General features: G+C 40.0%; 2 protein-coding genes across 3 annotated transcripts; both read left to right on the top strand.

Moving 5' to 3' along the window:
• The first annotated feature begins 1,573 nt into the window (after positions 1 to 1,573).
• On the top strand, positions 1,574 to 4,113 carry LOC115354022 (hyaluronan and proteoglycan link protein 3-like). Its single transcript, XM_030044171.1, has 5 exons — positions 1,574 to 1,700; positions 1,854 to 2,076; positions 2,250 to 2,395; positions 2,922 to 3,224; positions 3,791 to 4,113. Exons 1-5 carry the CDS (start codon positions 1,574 to 1,576, stop codon positions 4,078 to 4,080), a joined length of 1,089 nt encoding a protein of 362 aa, XP_029900031.1. The 3' UTR covers positions 4,081 to 4,113.
• Positions 4,114 to 9,443: 5,330 nt separating this feature from the next.
• On the top strand, positions 9,444 to 12,149 carry mibp2 (muscle-specific beta 1 integrin binding protein 2). Of its 2 annotated transcripts, XM_030048391.1 has the most exons (8): positions 9,444 to 9,704; positions 10,329 to 10,419; positions 10,672 to 10,720; positions 10,918 to 11,104; positions 11,258 to 11,329; positions 11,417 to 11,523; positions 11,690 to 11,784; positions 11,887 to 12,149. In XM_030048391.1, exons 1-7 carry the CDS (start codon positions 9,679 to 9,681, stop codon positions 11,773 to 11,775), a joined length of 618 nt encoding a protein of 205 aa, XP_029904251.1. In that variant the 5' UTR covers positions 9,444 to 9,678; the 3' UTR covers positions 11,776 to 11,784; positions 11,887 to 12,149. The 2 variants fall into 2 exon arrangements, with proteins under 2 accessions (XP_029904251.1, XP_029904252.1); XM_030048392.1 differs by lacking the exons at positions 9,444 to 9,704; positions 10,672 to 10,720.
• Positions 12,150 to 24,074: the final 11,925 nt, after the last annotated feature.

Below are 24,074 nucleotides of genomic sequence, written 5' to 3'. Positions count from 1 at the left end.
TATGGGAGTGTCAGGCAGTCATTCAACCAGAGTCAGCAAGTGAAGTGAGTAAAACAATTAGGCTAGTTTAACTGTTTTGCAGGAGGCCTGGTGCTTTGATTACATTAAATTTAGCTTCTTCTCTAGAATGAAAATACAATTTGGTATGTAACACACTACTAGGCTACACCTAAAATGGAATTAACATGCATTTGATCCTGTCTTAGACACTTATGTGTATACCAGCTTCCAAAAGAATGGTTAGAATAAGTACCACTGTTTTTTAAGTTTTAGTTTATCCATATTTCACCCTCTTCTTTAACTACTTTAAACCAAAAAAGTGCTTAGACATCGTTTATATTTTTCCTTACTTCAAAACTGGGAGAAAATCAGCAAATGCAGGCCATTCTACACTTGGCTGACAAAAATTAAAAGAAAAACAAGAGCATTCTATACGGAAACATTTTCCCCTTTTTCAAATAATAACACGGCCTAGTGAAATTTTGGTTTTAGGATTTATTCTGTTTCGCATCATTGCTTTCCACCCCTCCTTTGACTCAGCCCAGTCCAAGTTGGGTTGCAGTTACAGTGCTGCAGTTTTAAAGGCTTGTTGGTTTAACTAACTTTTTAGTTCAACAGTTTAAATAGTAACTGATCACCCCCTCTAACACCTACAGTGTAGATCACTAGTCCACACCCGCATCCGTTATCCGTGGGCTAATTGATGTTTTTGCGCCTCTCAGCAGAGGCCAGCTGTGCGTCATCCTGGGGACTGTGCTGTTTTCTCTGACGTGCGCATCTTCCTCCTCTGCTCCTCAGCATCAAGGCATAAGGCCACAGCTTTGGAGAGGATCAGCCAGGAGGGCAGACTGCATCAAGTTGCCTCGCGGTAAGTGAAAGACAGCCACATAATATTAACGAAATGATTGAACCTCGGATATTTAACCTACATTTTCCATCGCATTGTCTGTTTTCTTCTTCTTTTTTTTTTTTTCTAAGACTGTAACTGCATTTACCTGTGTTATAATGTAGACTGTGTTTTCCTCACCTGGCGGCCAGGTGTGCTCTGACGGCACGTTCCTGTTGTGAGCCAGTTAAATTGATACTGTTTTCACCCCGGGATATGACGCCAAGCAATGCATATGCAATAACGCTGTACAAATACATCTGAGCTGGAAAAAGACAGACAAAAGAAAGGTTGTAAATATCATAGAGAAAGGTTTACATTTTTATTTTAATTTTAAGTCGGCTTACGTCTACATTCACTGCGCTATGCATCATGTATGTATGTTTGTATATGTTTCCTATGGGTGGAATCAGTAATTCCAATTAAATGTGTTCTTTGGCCAGAAGAGGCAGACTACTGAAATTAGTCTTTCAACAACAGTAAAGCTGTCCAACGGGGCAGTATTAACTTTATTTAAATTGTTAGAGAGTGAGCTGACTGACCTGTACCATACTGCCCCCCACTGGCAATTGATTGAAAATGCTACAGCTATTGACTGGAGGAGCCAAGGAGCTTATCAGATCTCTCTCCTCAGGCTTTAGGATTGTTCACTGACCCCAAAAAGTATTTCTTGGTGTGCCCGGGACAATGTTTCATTACCTCCAGCCTCTGCTGGGGGTTCAGCTGTTTCTCTCATGCTGGGCACAGGCTGTCCCTGGAGACCCCAACCACTTCTTCTACCACGACCTGCTCAGTGGAAACGGCAATGGAGAGAGTAAGCACTCAGCATGTGTGAAAAAAGAGCCTATGCTCACATGTTAGATCTACCAGATTAAAATTTCTGTTGAGTTTCCCTATATTTGAATTGATCTGCCCCACTTTTCACATTTTATGCTGACCCCGTTGTGTAACTTTTTATTTCCTCCAGTCTATTTTAACGGTGTGAAGCTCTTTGTGGAGTCCACTCAGCGGTCTGTGTTTGCAGTGCGGGGGGGTAATGCCACCCTGTCGTGCAGGTACTGGTATGAGCCTGAACTCACGTCCCCAAGGCAGGTCCGGGTCAAGTGGTCCTGGGTGCCTGCTGGTGAGGGACAAGAGGTCGATGTGCTGGTGGCCATTGGGACCCGCAGTCGAAGCTTTGGAGACTTCAGGTTGTTGAAAGGACAATGAAACACCTGATTCAAAACTGGGATTGCTGACATCACTCTGCCATTGCTGTCACAAATAACTGAATACTCTTCATTTACACAATCTAAAAAGTGACATGACACCTGTTTGTCTCAAAGAAAGTTAAACTAATGCCTCTTTGTGTGTTGTCTGTCAGGGGCCGTGTGCGTCTCAGACAGGACTTTCCAGGAGATGCTGCGCTGGTCATGACGGAGCTCCAGCTCAACGATACAGGCCGATATCGCTGCGAGGTCGTAGATGGACTTGAGGACAAGAGCTCCTCAGTTGATCTGGAATTACGAGGCAGGTCCATCTATAGGCCACTTTAACACTTCTAAGAGGAAATATGAAATGCTGAGGTTGATTCTGTTTAATAGGCTTTCTTTATATTCGTTTTTAGAGAGGAATTACTTAATGTTGCAAAATAAAGACTCCTTAAAACACATTTGGATAATGAAGCCTTTTTTTTTTTTTTTTTTTTTTTTACATTTAATCTCACTGTATTAACCTATTTCTTCTGTAATCTTGTTTAATACATAGCTGGCATTATTCACCCTACAGGCTTTTATTTACCTTTGTTTTTGTAAAGCTCTTTAACAGTGTCATATACAGTAAATATTAAAAAGATAAAAGAGAGTGAAGCAGTAGCAGTACTATTATTATTAGTAATAGTATAAGTGGTAGTAACAGTGTAGTAGTAGTAGAAGCAGCAGTAGTATTAATAGTAGAAGTTGTAGTAGGAGTAGTAATGGTAGTAGTACTACTGTTTAGCTCATAATGTCAATGAAATGTCAATAAAAATCGTAATTCATGAACCCCTTGCACACAGGTGTGGTGTTTCCCTACCAGCCGCCTCATGGACGTTACCACCTGAGTTTCCTGGAGGCCCAGCAGGCGTGCGAGGAGCAGGACTCCACCCTGGCCACCTTCGAGCAGCTCTTCCACTCCTGGAAAGAGGGTCTGAACTGGTGCAATGCGGGCTGGCTGGCTGACGGGACAGTGCAGTACCCCATCACCCAGCCCAGAGTCCCGTGCGGGGGGCATGACCTCGCCCCGGGGATCCGCAGCTACGGCAGACGCCACCGGCATCTTCATCACTATGACGCTTTCTGCTTCTCCTCCTCACTCCAAGGTGAGCTGAGTCCTGAGCAACTCTGTGTATGCCTCAACATGATGTGAGAACAATAATCTGAAAAAAAAATTTGTTTGGTTTTGAAAAGAGACATCCATCATTGGAAAAAATAGATCCACAGTACAAAATGAAAAACAAATACCGGCATTTTATAGAGTATAGTTTGTAATTTAAGACTTTGGCAAAATATAGACATTTTAAATAGACTGGATCCCGGACAATGTAGAAATCTTGCGTAAAGGCTAAATGTCTTCAAATGGGAGTACAAATGGAGTACACAGCTTAATGAGGATCAACTGAGAAAAAAAAAAAAAGTTAGAAAACTGCTGGTTTCCCCCTGTGTGTCATTTGGTTGTTTCCATTTGCTAATTCAGTCCATATTAAGCTGCTGCTTTTTGAGTTGAGTTCAGTTTAGTTGCTTTTAGAGCCCAGAACTTTCATTTGATCATCTTGCTTTGTTGCTTTGTATGTTTTTTGAAGTTTTTGGGGTAAATAAAACCTTTATTTTGATTTTGACACTTAGCCCACAGACAAGTGAATACTTTGCAAATGTTGCTGTTTTGTAGGGGAGGTCTACTACCTCCAGCACCCGCTTAAGCTGAACCTGACTGAAGCTCAGGAGGCGTGTCAGGAGGATGGAGCTGTGATAGCCAAGGTGGGCCAGCTCTATGCTGCCTGGAAACTCACGGGGTTGGACCGCTGTGATGCTGGCTGGCTAGCTGACGGAAGTCTTCGCTATCCCATCACCAAGCCCCGTACAAACTGTGGCCCCTCAGAGCCAGGGGTGCGCAGCTTTGGCTTCCCACCACCTCAGCACAAACATGGAGTCTACTGCTTTAGGTCAGCCGATGTGTGAATGCAGATCCCTTCTCAGAGTTGATTTTGATTTCTTGAACATCTTTTGAGCAAGCTACGGTATTGATGTGCTGTGATCTGGCCTGAAACGGAGATCCTTTGTGATGTCGAGAGCCTCAGAAACACAGTGTGTATCGGAGCAGTTCTTTAACTCAAGTTGATTCAAGTTGTTTTACTGTCATTCCACAATATGTTAAGAAACACACAGGGGAGTGAAACATTGTCTCTTCTGGGCGCAGGTGCAACATGGAATGGACAAAATACACACATATTAAAAAGACAAAATGGGCCTATATACATGTTAAAAGCAATATATACATCAAATAAAGGATAAAAACAATAAGCAGCTATAAATACAAGAAGGTGCTGAATGAATAGTGCTGGTGGCATCATAACTGTATTCTTGCTGACACAACACTAAATTATAAGGCTTCCCCCACTAACACTTTTTCATGTGTTCAGTGATATTATTGCATGTTTCTGTTCCTCTGAAATATTGTGTCAAATGACATTATATTCTCTGAGGCTGAAGTCATTATTATGGAGAGGAAAATACAAAGAAATTGATTGTTTTACAGCCACATGTGACAAATAATTATGTATACCTCATTTTATCTACTACATTATCTCTTTAAATGCCTGTTGTTGATGTTGTTGTTTTGGGGTGGGGCTGTTAGTAAAATGACAGAACATTTACCTCAGTGTAATGGGCTGTATGATGAAGTGGCCTATATAAGCTAATGAAACTAACATCTGAGTAGGTGTTTATGATACTGGATATATTTTTATTTTTATATAACAAATACATTTCCTGACTATTAAAATGCCTTTACAGAACATTCTGTCTCTCACATTTTCAAATACAGATGAACATTGTACTTTACTGCATTTTGTAATCGAAATACATGTGCATACACAGAATACACACAAATTAAGGCAACATATGTTTGCAACCACAAGGGGGCGATAAGAGACTAAAATTATGTAGAACCCAGCACTTATTTCAGTGACTTTTATGCCTTGTACACTGCATTTTTCTGTTTTTACTATTCAGTGCACATTTAACATTTAAGTATTCATCTTTTTTCATCTTTATCATTCATTGTGAAATACCTTCAAATGTCTTAAAAAACTTAATCATTTAAACTATATACAAAAATGGCTGACCTAAACTGATCAAATTTGTTGCATTTAGATTGTATTCATGATGCATAAAGAGATCACAGCAGTCTGATTATGTAAAATACCTGCCATCCGCCTGACTAAAAAGCTTTGGAGCTTGATCTTAAAATTGCTGTTGTGCTCTGTTAACAATAATCTGAATGTGAAAACGATAGTAGAGAAAGTTCTCATACCTGCCACATGGAAACAAGAGGTGAGGAATCAGACTGTGCAGCTGAAAGCCGGTTGCGAAAACATCTCATACCAAAAAAAAAAAAAAAAGGAAAGACAAGACAGTATTCAACTCAAAGCATAACAGTTCTGCATCAGGTCATCGTGTGGGTGTACGTGTGTGTGTGTGTGTGTGTGTGTGTGTGTGTGTGTGTGTGTGTGTATGAGTTCTATTCATATTCAGTGACTGCCAGCAGATGGCAGTCAGATGTTCATAGTCAGACTTTGGTCAAAACAAAGGATGAAAGCAGAACAAAACGTGCAGTCACTAAGTTGTAGACTATTTACAGATTCTTATGTTAATTACAGTTTACTAGTTTCACCAGGAATACAAGTCAGAATGGAAAATAACGCAGAACTACGAGATCTATCAGTAGTTTTGATGTCATTTCGAAGTTTTGGAATCAGGGCTTATGCAATAATCAGGATTTACATAATACTACCTTTGTCTTGGTGTGGCAAAATGCACCAACCTAAATTTAATCATATGCCTACAATCAGCTAATTTCCCATATTTTGCTGTAAACAAACTGAGGTCATGCAGAAATTATGGCATCGGGAGAGAACATAGCTACAATTAGATTAAACATGAAGAATGTAGAGAGACACTAATGTGACTTATGCAGGCAAAAGAAAGGCTGAAGTGAAATATGACAACCTGGTGGTGAAAAAAAAAAAAAAAAAAAAGCTCTCAAAGGAGGACACAGCGTACCAAAGAGTCCGGTCCGTTTTAAGGCCGTGCAACATCTCTCAGGTTTATGTGGCATTTATTATGCTGCCATTATAATACTGGCTGTGCGGCTGATTCAGCTTCACAGGTCATGTTAGCTCCATGTTGGGAAAAAGAAATTACATAACCACTTTCATCTACAGAGGCAGAGATAGTTGGATGGTTCTCTGAACGCTGGTACCAAATGTCAGTCCAGATATGTCTTACATAAAATGAACAAGCTAGAGAGGCAAACACACAGACACTTCTGACTCAGAATGTGTCTTGTAAACAGTAATCTATAATTTATGTTGGTATAAACTCTAACTCCTGCATTAGAGTCACTATGACTGTAATGAGTAGAGAGCAGTTTGATGCTCTGAGCTTCACAATTTTAATTAAAATTTGCCTCTCATAATATTCATGCGTTAATATATGAGCGGGCCATAAACTTGTGCAGGTAGCAGCTGCATTATGCCAGAGCAAAAGAGGAAATTGCATCATTTTGTTCCTTAATAATTATTTACATACAACAATATGAGACAATATGACATACAATTCAGTAAAACTGTACTAGCATAATGGCAGTGCAAGCCTTTCTGTGTTAAACTGTGATCAATTCACAGACTGACAAAAACACAAATAAATGTTTATATTTGTTTCACTGATACAGCACAAAGCTCAGTGTGAGCAAGTGTTGGTTTTTCAGTGGCCGCTGTCTGGAGCTGCAAAGAGTTAATTTGACAGTTGTTTGCCCACTCTGAGCTGATATGGCTCAAATGATGGGTGTGGACCGTATAAATGTTGGCACAGTGTTTCATTTTTTAGTCCTCAGAGTTATATTAATTAGCCATGGAAGGATATGAAAAGATACATCAAAAAAATATTGCCAATTTTCTTTGATACAGAAATGGAGACTATCTGCCTCCAATGATATACATTCTCACAAGTCAGTTTAACTTTTCTTCATTTTTGCTGTTTCTTTTCTTTTTTTTTCTAACCTGTGGGGCCAGACTTTATCATCTTGCATGCGAGCAAAATAAACATAACTTAAAGACTCTTTCTTACGTAATGCACTCTATCACTAGGTTATCAACAAACTAACTTGGTTAGTCAACAAAATGAAATAACGATTTCATGTAGTTGCACACCACCAATATGGTAATTTACCAAAAAAAAAAAAAGAAAAAAAAAAAAAAAAAAGAGTCATCCTCATCAAGTCTCTAATAGCATGAATAACATGATTACTGCTACACACCGAGCCTTAATAAGAATTTCTCAGTAACATTTTTAAAGATAACAGTATTCTCAGTATGTCACATGGCCGCAAATTCACAACATGTTAGTCTTGGTTGGACTTTCTCAGTGCCATAAACCAGATTTTGTGCGTGATAATAAACGTTTATTTGCAGCATATTTTTTATAGGCTGCAACAATTGAGAGAGTCTGAGACTCCCAAATATCAGAAAGAAGCTGGAATGAGTCAAGCCACAAATAGAAATCTTAAAAGTTAGAGCTGGTCTCCGCACTTGGCAACCTCCTCTTCATAGTTGAGGTTCTCGAGGGTGTAAACCAACCCCAACCTAAGTGATATTTTGGTGCAACCTCAGGAAACTGTGTCATGGAACTGGTGGGGAAGTTTCTAAACAAAACAAAAAAAGAGGTCAGCTGGCCGGTGAAATAAACACTATTGCGGGGCGATAAGAGGTGCAGTAATCCTTATCTTTTGTGTCACTGGTTCAGAAACGCCTGGTGAATTGTTGGTTGTCTCACAAGATTTTCTCAGGCAATCCTGGTAACCTTATTTAATTGTTTATTATGTAGCTGCAGTGTGATGTGTATGTGCTTGAAGGGAGCCACTCAATACAAGTAGGCCACCATAGCAAATGAATGAGGAAAAATTTGATAAGGCATCTAGATCATGGCCATGGTAATGCATTGATGCTCCACATTTAACAAGTGTGTCAAGTTGGAGAAAATATGTGACCCACAGATTTGTGTCAGGTGATAAGATGACTTACAGCCAGTGGTGCACTGGTTCATATTAAAAATGGGTGAACTATGACTTCATCAAACCTCAGTATTTTTTGTTGTAAATATCCTTTCTTCACATATCTTCATATTTAACCCTTGTGATGCCTTAAAATTTACTAACATTTTAAATCAATTGGGGTTACCTTGGCCCCAGAAATTTAAACATCCAGAAAATGATTATAATGCAAAAAAAAAAAAAAAAAAGTCACTGCATTAGAGTCAGTTTATGTGTCAGCTATTTTATGTGTCTTGTTAGGTACCTAAACAGCCCTTTAAATAAAATACCCCCCCCCCCACACACACACACACACACACACACACACACACACACCACCCAACCCACCATCCTCATACAGTACAGGCCAAAAGTTTGGACACACCTTCTCATTCAATGCGTTTTCTTTATTTTCATGACTATTTACATTGTAGATTCTAACTGAAGGAATCAAACTATGAATGAACACATGTGGAGTTATGTACTTAACAAAAAAAGGTGAAATAACTGAAAACATGTTTTATATTCTACTTTCTTCAAAATAGCCACCCTTTGCTCTGATTACTGCTTTGCACACTCTTGGCATTCTCTCCATGAGCTTCAAGAGGTAGTCACCTGAAATGGTTTTCTGTCCCATATCTCATATGAACTGGACTGGTTCTGGCACTGCTACTGTTTTTTCTTATATATAGATTATACAGCTAAATCAGCCCGGGGTCAAACTGATTATAGAGAAACACAGTTGTGTACAAAATGAGTGCAAGACATAGATAACATATCATCATGTTAATTTCCTGTTCACCCACTTGTCCCCATTAAATTTGACATTAAATCCGAAGCAAAAAGTATACATATATTAATTATATATTTAGACACGCCCAAAGGTAACAGGAGGTTTAATATGTGAACATCTAGAGGTTGAGCTATAACATGTATCACTGTGCCACTAAGCTGCAAGACAAGACAAAACAAAGTCTTAATGTCTTAATGGGAAAATGACAAAACACAAACAGTCCAAGACCAGCAGCAGCTTATGTTTCTTTTCTTTCTTTTTTTTTTTTTCTTTTCTTTCTAACCATATAATTTCTTGCATTAAGTCACAGCATGGTTTAAGGGAGGGACGAGCGGGGGCCGAGGCAGTAAAAGTCCCTGATTGGTCGTGCGGTTTTCCACTTCCGCAGCAGCGAGGGGTTTATATAGCCAATCAGAGGGTAGGCTGCAGTATGTGTAGCAGCTAGCCGGGGCATCACGCTCTCTCTCGGAGGAGGACCGCGCCGGAGCGACATCGTCCTGCTTTCACCTCACTCACGGCAATGGAGGAGTCGAGTAGTTGACGTTTCCTGTAACCTTCTCTTTTTAAGCTTTCTTCCGTCTGATCATCGTGTCTCCAAGCGAAGCTGACCGGGCCTGGTTTTATCCACGTTTCTTGCGACTTCCACAAAGACAAACAAACAAACAAGCAAACAAACATGAAGTACATCGTCGGCATCGGAGGGTGAGTTGAAATGAATGGGTAGATAGCTTGGGAGCTGCTAGCCCGCCGGGCCCTCAGCCTGGCACACGTGGGGCCGGGCGGACCGCGAGGCTGTCTCCTCCGCCGGGCGAGCCGAGGAAATAACTCAAACCTCAAACCACCAAGAAACTGTCTGGACAAGTCTGTTTTTCTGCCTGATAGCCGTGGCAAAAATAAAGAAAGAAAGAAACAGACCTAAGCTAGCGGTAGAAATACACAGGCTAACAGGGCTGTGACGCTGGCCTGGGGCTAAGCAGCCGCTTGTCACATGATGTAATATTTTACTGTAAATTCATAGTACACATTACAGTAAATTGTATCAAACTGTAAACATTATGAATGTGCTTTGTTGGAGGCATGTGTGCTACTGAAAGTATCATTATGCTTATAAGCAGGTTGTTCGCCTTTTATAAAGATAAATATATAACGGTATAACGGTCATTACCGTTACCCGTCTTGTTGTTATTCCTAGTATGCACTAGTGTGTACTAGGACCTTTGTTAAAGTACTGTTAAATGGTTAGTACTGCTGCTATACATCGGGTTTATTACAGTGCCATGTGTTATGTATGAGTTGCATCATCCGCCCTCTCTTTGTCCCACACAGGGTAACGAACGGAGGGAAAACCACCCTCACCAACAGGCTGATAAAGAAGCTGCCCAACTGCTGTGTGGTGCATCAGGATGACTTCTTCAAGGTGAGCTGCATACCATTTTGTACAATTATCTGTTCATCATTTTGGATGAAAAGTAAGTCTGATGAAGAGCAAGACAAGTTGAAGTGTTAACACTTGGCAGCTTGTGATTGTTGCTACAGTTGAAGGTGTAGAGATCCAAACGTTGTGGTTAATAAATGACCAAATGTATCAAAGCCCTATAAGAGCCTTCCATTGGCAGGGTGTAGCACTAGTGGAATGTACCTGGGTACATCTTATCCATGTATGTTTCAGCCCCAAGATCAGATTGAAGTTGGTGAAGATGGCTTTAAGCAGTACGATGGTAAGCCTGGGTCTTTATGGAAGGGTTTTTTGGGTGTGTGTGTGTGCGCACACGTTCATGTGTAACGTGGTGCCTTCATTCACGTAATCTGCATGCTTTCTAACAAAGACGCCTGACTCGAGCGCTGAATACATTTCTCACTTGATTTGTGTGTTTTTCCCATGTGCTCTTTCTCTGTCCTTGCTCCCTCCTTTTAGTCATCACTGCCCTGGACATGGATGCCATGATGAGCACCATCTATGCATGGATGGAGAACCCTGTGAAGTTTGAGAAGTCGCATGGCGTAAATAGCACCCTGGATACCGAGATCCTTCCAGAGTCGGACCATAAGGATGAGGAGACTCATATTCTTATCGTGGAGGGCTTCCTGCTTTACACCTACGGGTAAGAATGAAGTGTGCCACTTTATTTCTCACAAAGTAGAAATTACAGGTTGCCAGCATGGCTTTAAGTGTGATTTATTTTCTCACCATAAAAAAAAAAAAAAAAATGAGAGCAGTATACCTGGAGGCTGATTTTTCTTCTGTGCTCCCGCAGACCTTTGATCGACGTACTGAACCAGCGCTACTTTCTTTCCATTCCATACGAAGAATGCAAAAAGAGGAGGGCGTAAGTGTTGCACTGCTCAAACAGTTTTTAATTGGCTGTACTCTTGTTACTTGTAACTAATCTAGTCTGTGTGATGTTGCCCCACAGCTCGAGGAACTACACGGTGCCAGACCCCCCCGGTCTGTTCGACGGTCACGTCTGGCCCATGTATGTAAAACACAAAAACATGATGGAGAAATCAGAAGTTGATATTGGTAAGTCTGTGCAATGTTATTACTTTTTGTATGGTATTCATATGTAACTTATTGAGCCTACAACTGTTTTTGACATGAAATTCACTTGTATGTGGCATATACAGATGAAAAGACTGTCATATTGACTGAATATGATTTGAATGACTAATTTTGTTTGTCTTTACAGTGCAGCTAGATGGAACTAAGTCAAAGGAACAGTTGTTCAACTTTGTCTACGGGAACATCCTGAATTTCATCCAGAAGTGTCTGTAGCAGACAAAGGTACATAGTTCATAGAATAAACAAAGGCACATGACACATTTAATTGTTTCCTGGTTTTATCTTTTACATGCAAACCTCTAAGAGTCTGTGTTTTCATTGCAGGTCAAGTGATCGGCTAAGAGGAGTGCATATTCAGCCTACAGGATGAAATCTGCCATGCCTTAAGTTTCTACCTGGCAGCTCATTTAGCTGACTGTTCACACTTTTTATAAATGTAAATTATTAACCAACAGCATTAAATGCTGGCATGACTTTATATCCACCATATTTATTGCTTTGATATCAGCTTAAACACTCAGTTAATGGACATGTTCACAAGATGGTTGCACTTAGTTGCATTTGTCAATAAATGATTCTGCCATCGATCTTCTCTTGTGCTCAGTTGTGTGAGTTTGAGACCCTGTCATGCTTTGTCACACTGAACTAGTATCAATTATGGCTGGGCAGCAATTCAGTATTGTCACTTTTCAATAGTGCCATATTGTGATCAAAATAATGTCATAGTATGAGCTATGTAAAGGCCAATTCTGTTGTCTCAAGCAATATTGGAAGTTAATGTGAAGTATAAATCCCACATCTGAAAGAAACTGAGAATGTTTACGTTCTTATGCATTGCATCACCATGCAGTTCATTGGAATGAACTTGTTTATTAACCCATCCACCCCTCCTCCCATGACGTAGGCAGATACTGTTTGATATTGATAGTTTATCAATTTAGCCCACATCACCCATCCCCAGACTCTTAGAGTGGCAGCACGTGATGCTCATTTGCCTTCTCACCCCAATGAGCTACAATAAAAAGAACAAGTCTGCAGTAATGATTATCTGCTGTGCAGGCAGCAGATACTGTGAATGATAACAGAATCACAAGACAACCGCGTGACATTTGCAGCATAATTTCTATCTAAATATAGTCATTAGGGTATATTTCATTTGAAGAGTTAGAAAGTTCCTTGGAATAAAGGCTGATTACCATGTACTTGGCCACTAATGCCACTATCTGAGGTCAACTTGCTTCACTTTTTTTTTTCTTTTCTTTTTTTTTTTTTTTTAAAGCAACTGCACCGCTGCAATAAATAAATAAATAAATACAATTCATTTTATCAGTGACAACAAGGCATTCAGAGAATTTAATCCCACAACGTTGACAGCTTGATGTTTAAAATTACAAAAAAGGGGTAGAGCTATCTAACCCTAGCTACAGAGCAGGTGGAACTGGTGATGGGTGTGAGAAGCCCACCTGCTCAGGTGGGACCAGAGGAGGAGGCTCAGGGAAGGAAACTGGGTAAGGGAGCTATTTTTTGAAATCAGGTTTTTATATTTCTCCAAGTTTAAAGGAGCAATTAAATGGGAAGTATGAGAACTGGATGTCACTTGTGTTTCATGCAATGTTAAACGTTAAAAATGTAATAACTCATTTAAATAACCTTAAAGCTATGAGAGCATTTCTTCAAGAAACCCATCTACACCCATCAGAGTATGAACTATTGAAGGAGCCAGGGAAAGGTCAAGTTTTTTGCTCCAGTTATCACAGTAGGACACAGGAGACTGCAGTTAAAGCAATATTAGTTTCACTTTGTGTTATATTATTTTTGACCCATACAGTATTGGTGTCACGGGTCTTCTATGAAAAATGCAAGTATTACTGACTAAAATGTATGGCCCAAATAGGGATGGCAGGAATTTTATTAAAACGATTTTCTCTGTTATCTGACTTAAACCGTCATTACTTAATTCTAGTTGGTGACTTTACTTGTATTTTGAATTCATTTAACTCAACGGAAAAAGAATGCTCCACTGTCCCAAACCTCGCAGACTATTGCTGATTATTGGGAGCAGTTTGGGATTTCTGGTGGCTGGCAAAAGTTAAATCCAACAGGGAGACAATACTCTTTACCATAAGTGCACCACACCTATGCAGGTAATCATTATTATTTTTTGTTGACAACAAACTGTGGTCAGCTATCAAGCACTGTGAATGGAATGAGATTGAAAAGGGAGATATTTCAGACAGATTAAGAATATGATTACCCCACATCATTATCCCATATCAGAGCCATACAATAAGTTATTGGCACTAAAGATGCATTTCGACCAATCAGTGACCAACCAAGCTGAAAATATGCTTTTGTATTCTGTGTATAAACATAAACATAGAGAGAAGGCAAACAGACCTCTAGCCCACCAGATGCACCACTCTTTGTCATCCATGATGATACCTCAGGTCAGAGGACAAACTGGACAAATACCTCAGATCAACTGGAGATCAATAATGAATATGAGAAACTGGTGAAACGACCCGGTGAAATCCACTTTGGAAGCTCTTTTTACCATCATGGAGATCCAACGAACAATTACCTGTCCTCAAAATGTCCCCTACATTAATCTCTGTGTTTCTACACTCATTTAATTGTATGTTTCCACCTAAAAACATTTAACCATGCAAATATATCTAACTCTAAAACAAACAAAAAACAAATATCCATTGGGTTGCTTGTCCAGGTGTCTGATTTTTCCTTTAAGCGTGGACTATAAAATCCTGATGAAACTCATATAACAGCGTTCAGAAAAGGTCTTATCAGATTGAACTGATCTTAACCAAACTGGGTTTATGATAAATAGATTCTCCTTCTTTAAAGTTAGACGGATTTTTAATATTATGTACATGACACCATCTGACAAATCAGAGGTTGTCATTTCAATGGATGCAGAGAAAGCATTAAACAGAACTGAACAGAATATGGATGGAGTTTGGTTTTGGTCAAAATTTCATATCCTGGATTAGAATCATGTATAATTCTCCCTTAGCTATGTAGGAGGATATAGAAAAACATCCCTTCTTGCCTTAAAATGGCTTGGCCCTAACTGTACATTTTACCCTCATTTATTACGCACAAATCTATGAATATATAAATAAATAGTAATTTAAGATTGTACATGGCATGTACTGGTCAAAGTAACGAATCTCTGAACTGTATCTGGACGTGGACTATCTGTGATCGATGTGAGCCGCAAACAGCTACTGTAGGACACATGTTTTGGTCATGTTCCTGGATCAAACCTTACTGGTCCGATATATTTCACACACTGTCAGATGTTTTTGAAACTATTAGAGAACCAGATCCCCGTAGAGGCCCTTTTTGGATTAAACCCACCATCAACAGGGACAAGCAAAGCAAAGTCTGGTTGTCACTGTATTTGTGACACTGCTTGCTTGAAGAATTGTTCTATTGCAGTGGAAAAACTCCTGTGCACCAACACACTGCACATGGGGAAAGGATATAATGCATTTTATTAGACTGGAAAAAATAAACACACTCTACAAAGAGAAAAAGATGTCTGTTTCCACACGTGGGATGCTTTCTTTAAATACTTACAAGGATGTAAATTTTAATTTATCCACCAAGTGTTCTTTGTCTTCACCCATGGGCATTGTTGATGGATTTGGCAACACTGTGTGTTATTTGTTTGTTGGCAGAATCACACTGAACAGGCATCACTGATTCACCTACTTGTTTATTTTTGTCAGATATTTAATGGTCTGGTATATGTTGTGTGATTGCTATACAGGTAATTGACCATTATTTACAGGTGTAAATTATATTTGATCATCTCATTGTCCAACTTCCCCCATTGTATGAAATTATTGTGAAAATCAATAAAATCTGGGTGAACTGAATGTCAAAATGTATCACTCAGCTATATCTTCCAATGAGTTCATAATTAATATGGCACTATATACTGCAAAGATGCATCCAGTTGGTTTAATTATGTTTGTAAAACTCCTATACAAATAAACACAAGTCAAACCCTAAGGGACTTATCAAATATGTATCAATATGGTTTAATTATGGTATATTTCCACTGGTTAAAAATGTACATAGCATTGCACAGATATTAAAAACTTGTCGCATTGGTGTGTGCTGAACAGCCACCTCTACTGCTAGGTACATTAGCTATTGTTGTACAGAAGAAAGCGTCTGTTCCTTGATTCATATTAACCTTGACCAGCTAATGCATTAATTATGTTATGTGTCAATACTATTGCTGTAAGTACACCATTTATTTTCCCACAATGAAACCAAAGCAACAGAAGAAATCTTGAATTAAGTCTAAACTCTTCACCACTAGAAGTCTGGAGGAATTTGGGTGTGAGTTGGGATCACTGAGGGAGAGAAGGGGTTTCCTGCAGTCCTGTCTTCACATACACTTAACTCATTGTACAGAGAGGAATTATGCAACACTGCAACATGTGTGGAAGTAGGTCAAAGCTGACTCTTAGCGGAAAATGCTCTTGGCCTACATATCAGAGGCCCAGCATATAGGTTTTCCTTTGTTCTGCAGGAGGATTCTTGTTGGTTTGATATAGATAATGTCGGCTACGCCATTACATTTGTTCATGAAGAGCTCATTTTTAGAATGCATCCCTGCTAGCAAACAAATTTGATTGTTTAATATCGATCATATGTGCCAAAGCATTTTTGTTAACCAATGACTCAACTATCATCCCCCTTTCTTTTTTCTTATTGTTAGCTGTCACTATGGAAGTGTAATGCACTCAACTGAGAAAAAAATTTTGCACTGCTTTTCTGAATTAATGAGACAATTATTTCTGAATTCTGAGAAGAGTTTTCATGGGAAAAAAATCTTCCTTTATTTATTTATTTATTTATTCTAAATTAATGAAATATTCTCTGACTGTGTTTTGAGTATGTATTTCAGATGCAGAATCTCATATTTGGGAGGCATGCCATATTGACAATTCCATCTATATTACTCAAAAACAGGAGTGTCTCCCAGTGTGTCAAAAACCAAAATAAATAAATAACAAATAAAGCTGGATTCAGCTAAATAGTTGTGATGTTTGCTTTCCATGAAATCCAGCTCTAAAATCACATAATCTCTGCTGGGATTCTGGGAGGAAGTAGAATTTACAGCCTAAAAAAAGTCAGTTTTTAAGACACAAAAACTTTTCTCAGATTTCTGCAATAATTATCCACCCACTTCCACAGGAACAAACGTCTTCAGATATTAATATCGCAAAATCCTGTCTGGTACTGTATATCTTTATTACATTGCATGTAGGACACATGGAGGCCAGACAGAGAGAGCATACCGTGAGCCACTTTAACATTCAAATTGCACAATGCAGGTCTTATTGGTTTCTCCGGTTGCAGAAAATATGGGTGCTGACATATCAGTGCCTCTCCAACCATGTGCACATCCACAGTGAACTCCTCTGCTTCAATGTCAAACTGAATGGGACACATAGCACATCGGATTTTTCAAATGTCTTGCATTTGCACTGGATATAAGAGGAGGTCTGAAAATATGAAAATAGAATCAGCTGTCTGTACATATTTACAGTTGAACGTTGAAATGGCATTTTAATGTCCTGTCCTTATGAATTCTACTGACCTCAAAAAGACTCTTGGTGCTTAATCCGCCCATTTCCTCTCTGTTACGCAACAGCATAGTTTGCCTGCACATAAACACGTGCTGCACATATAGGTCTATGCATGAATGTTCACACTCGTTGCCTGAACCCGTTGCTCTTTCAGACACGCTGCAGTCTGGCTGCTTGTGATTTTGTGACCTGCAACTGCCGGCCAGGGAGCTATTTAAAATTGTAGTTACTCACAAGTGATTATCCATAACACAAGCTGGATAATCTGCTGTCAGTGGCACAACTGATTCTTCTTTGCTTAGTAGCCACAGCAATGCAGGCTTTACTTAGATTTAACCTCAGCTTATGGGCTCAGACCTATCGGCACTTTCAAATACATGTAGACAGAGAGAGAGTGTGTGTGTGTGTGTTTGACAGAGAGACAGAGGGGGCGGGGGCAAAGTGAGACATAGTTCCCGTGACAATCCTCTCTATCCTGGCAAATTTTCTACAACTTATTTTAGTTTCTAAGAGGACTAACACCAAAATGCCACTGATAAGAATGGAATTCTTTGCAGACATTTTGCAGTTTGCAAAGACAGTTTTCAAGGATTTACTTGCAAGAAGAGTTTGTGTTCCTTTTCACATGATATACAGAAACAGTTTTCTAGCAATGAGCTGAACACTGCAGAAACTTTTCTATGCAAGTAAACATTTTAAGATGATTATAACAGATTCTTTTTATATTTGTCTTTCCTTACTATTTGCATATATAAAAACAAAATGCCGTTCAGTAACCCATTGTATGCTTTACTTCGGTTTTATTTTTAAAATAAAAGTAGCCTACAAGTATCAGTTTCTTCAAATGATGGTTACCTCATTTTAGGCTGAGAGTTGCAGAGAACGTGTGAAACAAGGTCATATCCAGCCGATCTGGACATGAATGTGTGAGATAAGCGGTTATGCAACATTGAGTGCTGCTGAGACTTCCTCCCATAAGCTGTTCCAAAATCTGCACTGAGATTTGGCAGCTGCTTTACACTGACCTTTACCTCTCTGCCTGGCTCCCAGCAGTTTCTACAGGAGTGTGAAGTGAACTTGTCAGGCACAGTGCCAGCAAGGACAAAAGACTGAAAGCATTATTTATTGTTGCTGAAGGAAAATTCAGTCCTGACCAGCTGTGTAGCACAAACTTGAGGGAGAGTCGACATACAGGCTACACAGGAGCACAAGCTGAGGCGAGGCTTCTCAAGTGTCTGGAGTAAAACAGATGAAATAATGGTGGTGCTGTGGTGGTGTGTGTGGGGGTGTGTGTTGAGGGTACTTTTTGTGCACAGGACGTATAATTCCTAACTATGCCCCTAAGTGCATGAAGTGTAGACTCACAGGGGAATTTGCCTTGTTCAGTGGGCCTCATAAAAACACATATCATTTGAAAACCCACCAGTCTACGCCGCTGCTGTGCTCGTAACAAAACGGTCAAACGCACTATTTCCCCCTTTCTTAGCTGAAATGAGCTAATTGCAGTCACTGAAAATGAATGAAAAGTTTGTCTTATCTCCCCTTCTATAGTCTCATGTGCCTTTGTGCTTTTTTTTTTTTTTTTTTTTTTTTTTTTTACACAGAAATACTGATGACTAAACCTAAACATTACACAAACAATCCAATAGTCATAGCCACTTTGAAGATCTGGCAGCAAATTAAGCAACATTTTGGCTTGAATACACTCCCCGTAACACCCCAATATGTAATAATGAATTGTTTACACCTGCAAAGACTGATGCTAGATTTTCTTTTTGGGACAGGCAAGGTCTTAGTACAATTGGTGATTGCTACAATGAAGGCACATTCTCCAGCTTCGTTCACTTATGTAGTACTTTTAGCCTACAGCAATCTGATCTCCTCAGGTAGGCCTACTTTCCCCGATGCCCCATCCCCTTCGGGAATTGATAATCTTTTGCCAATTACAAAAATGACGAGGCGGCATATTTCATTTAGCCTATATGATCTCTCGGCTCCCAATACATACCCAACTTTGCTGAAGATTAAAGTTGAATGGGAAACAGAACTGGGCATTGTCATGTCTGACAATCAGTGGGCTAAGGCACTGGAAGAAATAAAATCTTGTTCGTCTTGTGCAAAATTTCAACTCATACAGTTTAAAATAGTTCATAGGGTACATTAGATAGCAAACCCAGACATGATTGACACTTGTGACAGATGTTCCCATACTCCTTGCAATATTACTCATATGTTTTGGTCGTGTCTGAAGGTAAGGGAATACTGGGAGTCTTATTTCAGAACCATTTCAGCAATATTAGAACGAATCATAGAGCCATGCCCACAGATTAGTATTTTCAGTATACCTGAAGCTGGCAAAAATACGTCTGTAAGGCAAGCAAACAGAATTTCATTTACTTCATTAACAGCTTGTCGTAGAATTCTTTTACTATGGAAGAAATCGTCGCCTCCATCACCTACCTCATGGCTGCGTGATACAATGTCTTTTTTGGGGCTCGAAAAGATTACGTTTTCGATACGGCGTTCAACAGACAAGTTCTACACTCACTTGCAACCTTTGATCACTTACTTTAGAGGAATGGGCTCCCTTCCCCCAGACTGATTATCTGGGTGAGACAGCTAATGCTGACTGTGAATGGCAGAACACTGAAAATGTTATATTAACTTGTTGTACACCACCAAGCTTTCCTATTGTTACTTATCTATGTATTTATTTACTGTTAATTTATTTATTTATTTATTATTATTATTATTATCCTTTCTGTGTTAGACTAATGTACCTTATTTGTGATCTATTACTGACTGTTAAGTGAGTTTATTATCTCGATGTTATCATTACTATCATAATTCCTTAATCTAGGATAAGGAGTCCCAAGTCCGGACGGGCGGGGTGGGAAGGGTGGAGGGAGGGAGAGGGGTTGAAGGTGTTCAGTATTGGAACAACTCATGTTTATACTATGTTCTGTGATGACTATTAAAATGCCAATAAAATATGTTTTTATATATATATATATATATATATATATATATATATATATATATAAAAAGAAATACTGATGACTGTAACATCTTTTGGCTCCTGATTACCTCTGATTTCAAACTTCTCTTTGCATTCTACTCAATAGAGTTGTTTGGAGAAAAACAACAACTCTGTGATACCGTACCATGGTGGCCCAGTTATCTTCGCACCTACTCTTATAACCCTGTACAGTATTATATGCTATTGCATGTAAATATAAACTACACACACGCAGGAGTGTGCCTATAGATGATGTCGTCTTCTTAAACTGCTTGTGGATGGGAACCGACCCTGCAGTTTCCAAAACCACACCAACCACCAGAGCAGGGGTCATGAGTGACACACGAGGCTACGGGAGCTTACCAGATCTTGTTTGTGGATTTGAGAAAGTGTCTGTGTTTTTTGTCTGTTTGTCTGTACCTGTGTGTGTCTGTGTCTGTGACTCTCAGTGTGTATGTATGTGTCTATGCTGTTCCCATCTGTTTCTCTCTCTCTCTCAAAACACTTCTTCATTGTGGATCAAAAAAGCAGGAGAAGCAACAGTCTGCTGTGGTTGACTCAAATAGACCATATAAACAACACCATAAATCCTCACTTCAGACCTCTAACTCCATACAGTTAAGGTTAAGACTGTAACATCTTCACCTCACCCGGGTCAGACAGTTTGTGGGCAGCCGTGCTCGCACACACAACATAAACATCCACTAACCACCTTGGCAACAGAGGTGACTGTGAATCTGTGAGCGCCATCCTAAAATCTGTCCTAAAGTGACAAAGAGTTTGTCTTTCTCAGAGCTTTTGCCGTACGTCCTTTCTCGTCCTTCCTCTCCTTCTCCATCTGTTACCCAACTACAGAAAATAACAGGGACATGGCACACTCATTTAATCAAATCATCCTTTCGCTCTGCCGCAGTCATGCTGCTCTTCAAAGCGTCCCTCCCAGTCCAAGAGTCATTTCTATATTTACTGATTTACTACGGCCCATGAAAACCAGGCATTCACGCCATAAAACCCTATGAAACCCTATGTGTCTAATGAGCTTTTTGTGAGAATTTGTTGTGAAAGCGCAGCCCACTATAGCCATAATGGCAGTGAGCTGAACAGGATCAGCCCAGCACCTACGGGGCTGGTGAGAGAGCAGTCTGCTACCTACTGTGGTTCACCAGGTCTGTCTGTGTTTACGCTGCATGGAATTGGCCTTGGGATAAATTATACCACAGAGACAACGAGACATTATTTAACTCATACCTTGGATTGGGCACTTTACACATCTCACTGCTTCGCTTGGAGCAAACAGAGCCCAACTAAAGAGTCAGATTATGAAAACCAGCATGCAACCAAAAGACATGTTGGTTACGTACTAGATTGTTATGTTTTAAAATCGTCTCTGTATCATCAGTTGAGTCACACAAACCTAATTACCAATGTTCTCCATGACCACCTTTCTAGACATGCGTATGCGGAGTTATATAAGACGTAGTGGGAGAAAGTAACCTCATTCACTGTCACTTTGGTCAAAACACCACAAGAAGACATGTTTTCCAGAGCCATTGGTCCATCTCCTCGTTTGGTAAATAGTCCACATGGAATACTTCCACACACCAACCAAATGGTAAAAAAACCTGAGGGAAATAATAACATGATGCAACAGTCGTCAGTGTGGGCCAGAGGGCCATATCCTGTTATGGTGGGCCTGGGAGAGGCTCGGTGCTGCCAGTCTGAAGCAAACCACAGCCGCCCACTCCTCTCCCGTCTGAATCACTGTTTACTTAGACAGGAAGGCTGCCCGCTACAACACCATCTGCTGCTGCTGCATGTCTCTGACTCGCTTGTGGCTTTGGCCAGGAGGGGTTAGGTTTTTCCCCGACGACCAAGTTTCTAAAAGCAGAGACAACTCAAAACCAAAGGCTGAGAGGAGCACGGCCCTGCCTCGGAAACCACTGGTTCTCTGAGCTGTCTAACCCCTCAGGCATTACACACCCCATACACCCCCACACCCCTGGAGAAAGAGGCCTCATTCAATCAGATTCACCGATCCACTTAATTAGCAATAAGTCCTATTGGAGATTTCTTGCTGATAAAATTTGATCCAAAATGCCAAATTATAATTATTTTATTTTATTAGAATTATTACAAAAACGAATGTGCTTCATCTGCTGGTACAAAGTAATTAAAAAGCTTTGGTTAAAGTGGCTACATCACTACAAGCATGACCAGTGGGTATTGACCTGATGTTGCCTTCATCAGGGCCCTGATGGAGTGTCTTGACGCTCCACCCTCACCCTTCCACTAGAAGTGTGTTTTTACCAGCAAGAAACCTCCAATATGACTCATTGTTAATTGGATATATATAGATCAGTCTCAGAGAGGACCTGTCTGCCTTTTTACAATACAGATCAAAGTAGCGCTTCTCTTCTCTGTTCTTTCACACAACACTCACATAAGTCTCTGTAAAAAGCATCAGGCATCAGTTACACAATAAAACAATATAATGCCTATGTTGAATCTTGTGTTCGAAAATAAACACACACACACAAACTGTCAAAATGGCAAGAATATGTCCAAAATGTGGTTTTGACCGAAATGCCTCATTTTCACCAATCTGGATTTAAGTTTTCTCTGGTTTCTGGGTCTAGACCCTTCTCGCTGTCTTTGTCCACTTTGTGGTGCCAGTGCAGTTTCCGCTCCCAGCAGGACTGGGTGGGGGGGTGGAGTAACCCATGTTGGTTTTGACTGTGTTTCCTGCTGTAGTAGTAAGAGTAAAATTAGAACTTTATGTGAGTCGTAGGAGGTGGGACAGACACATGGCGTGGTGAGGAATGTAACCTACTTCTCTGTCAACAAACTCTTGGTTGTACTGCAGTGTGATAGACTCAAGTATCTACAATGTGTGTGTGAAACGGCACAATGCTGGTTGTCAACAGCTGTCCGGTGTTGACCAGTTCAGTGATAATTTAAGAGTTATTGCACAAGAGTTGGAGCTGCTACTAGGTCTGCAGGAAGTAACTAGGACATCTAAATGAAGAATGGGCCACCATGTGCCATAGAGGGCCAAGATGGTCTGATGGACGTGCAGGGTTTCATTCCACCCAAACTTCACCTGATTTTGTTTATTTTATTAACAACCACTGGCATAGAGAAATGAATCATATACCTAAACCTAAAATTCAAGTTTTGTTCGACAGATTCAAAGTCTCTCTGAGGAAATAAATACTTCACCACATCATTTGTGTGTGAATTATACTTCACAAATTATCACAAGCAAGCAAGAGTCCGTCTCTATGACCATCAACAGTGAGCTCATCCACAGTCCAAAGAGGAGAGACCTGCACTTCTATCACCACCACCGCAGCCTGATAGAGCATCTGGACGGGCAATAAAACATGCCGTAATAAACCTTTATTTCTCAAATGATCATTAAAAATCAGCATGAGGCTATAATATAATTTTTTTTCCACAGTTATGTAACTTTCCACTCCTATTTTGTGGTATTCTGTCCAGGTGATAACATCCTCCTCTCTAGCTGAACTTTTACAGATCAATGAAATTACCTGGTGTAGGCCTTGGCCGAAATAAAAAACGTGCACCTTCAACCCACCCACGACACATGATGACCGATCCTGATCTGGAGCATGAAGAAGATTCAGAGATGCAGACAAGGCCTCTGCTGACATCTAGTGGACTGTCCCACTTTAAATGCTTCAAACTATCACACATCATACAAGCTGGAGAGATATATGAGGGAGTTTACTTCCTGTTGTTATCACACAGAAACATGTGCACAAATGTGTCCCCCTCCCCACACACACACACACACACACACACACACACACAGAGATTAAGCAAACAACTATAAATAAACA

Source organism: Myripristis murdjan, chromosome 3 (assembly GCF_902150065.1).
Source record: "Myripristis murdjan chromosome 3, fMyrMur1.1, whole genome shotgun sequence".
Classification (NCBI taxonomy): domain Eukaryota; kingdom Metazoa; phylum Chordata; class Actinopteri; order Holocentriformes; family Holocentridae; genus Myripristis; species Myripristis murdjan.
Note: the sequence above shows the minus strand (reverse complement) of the source record. Positions and strands in the feature narration are given on the sequence as shown.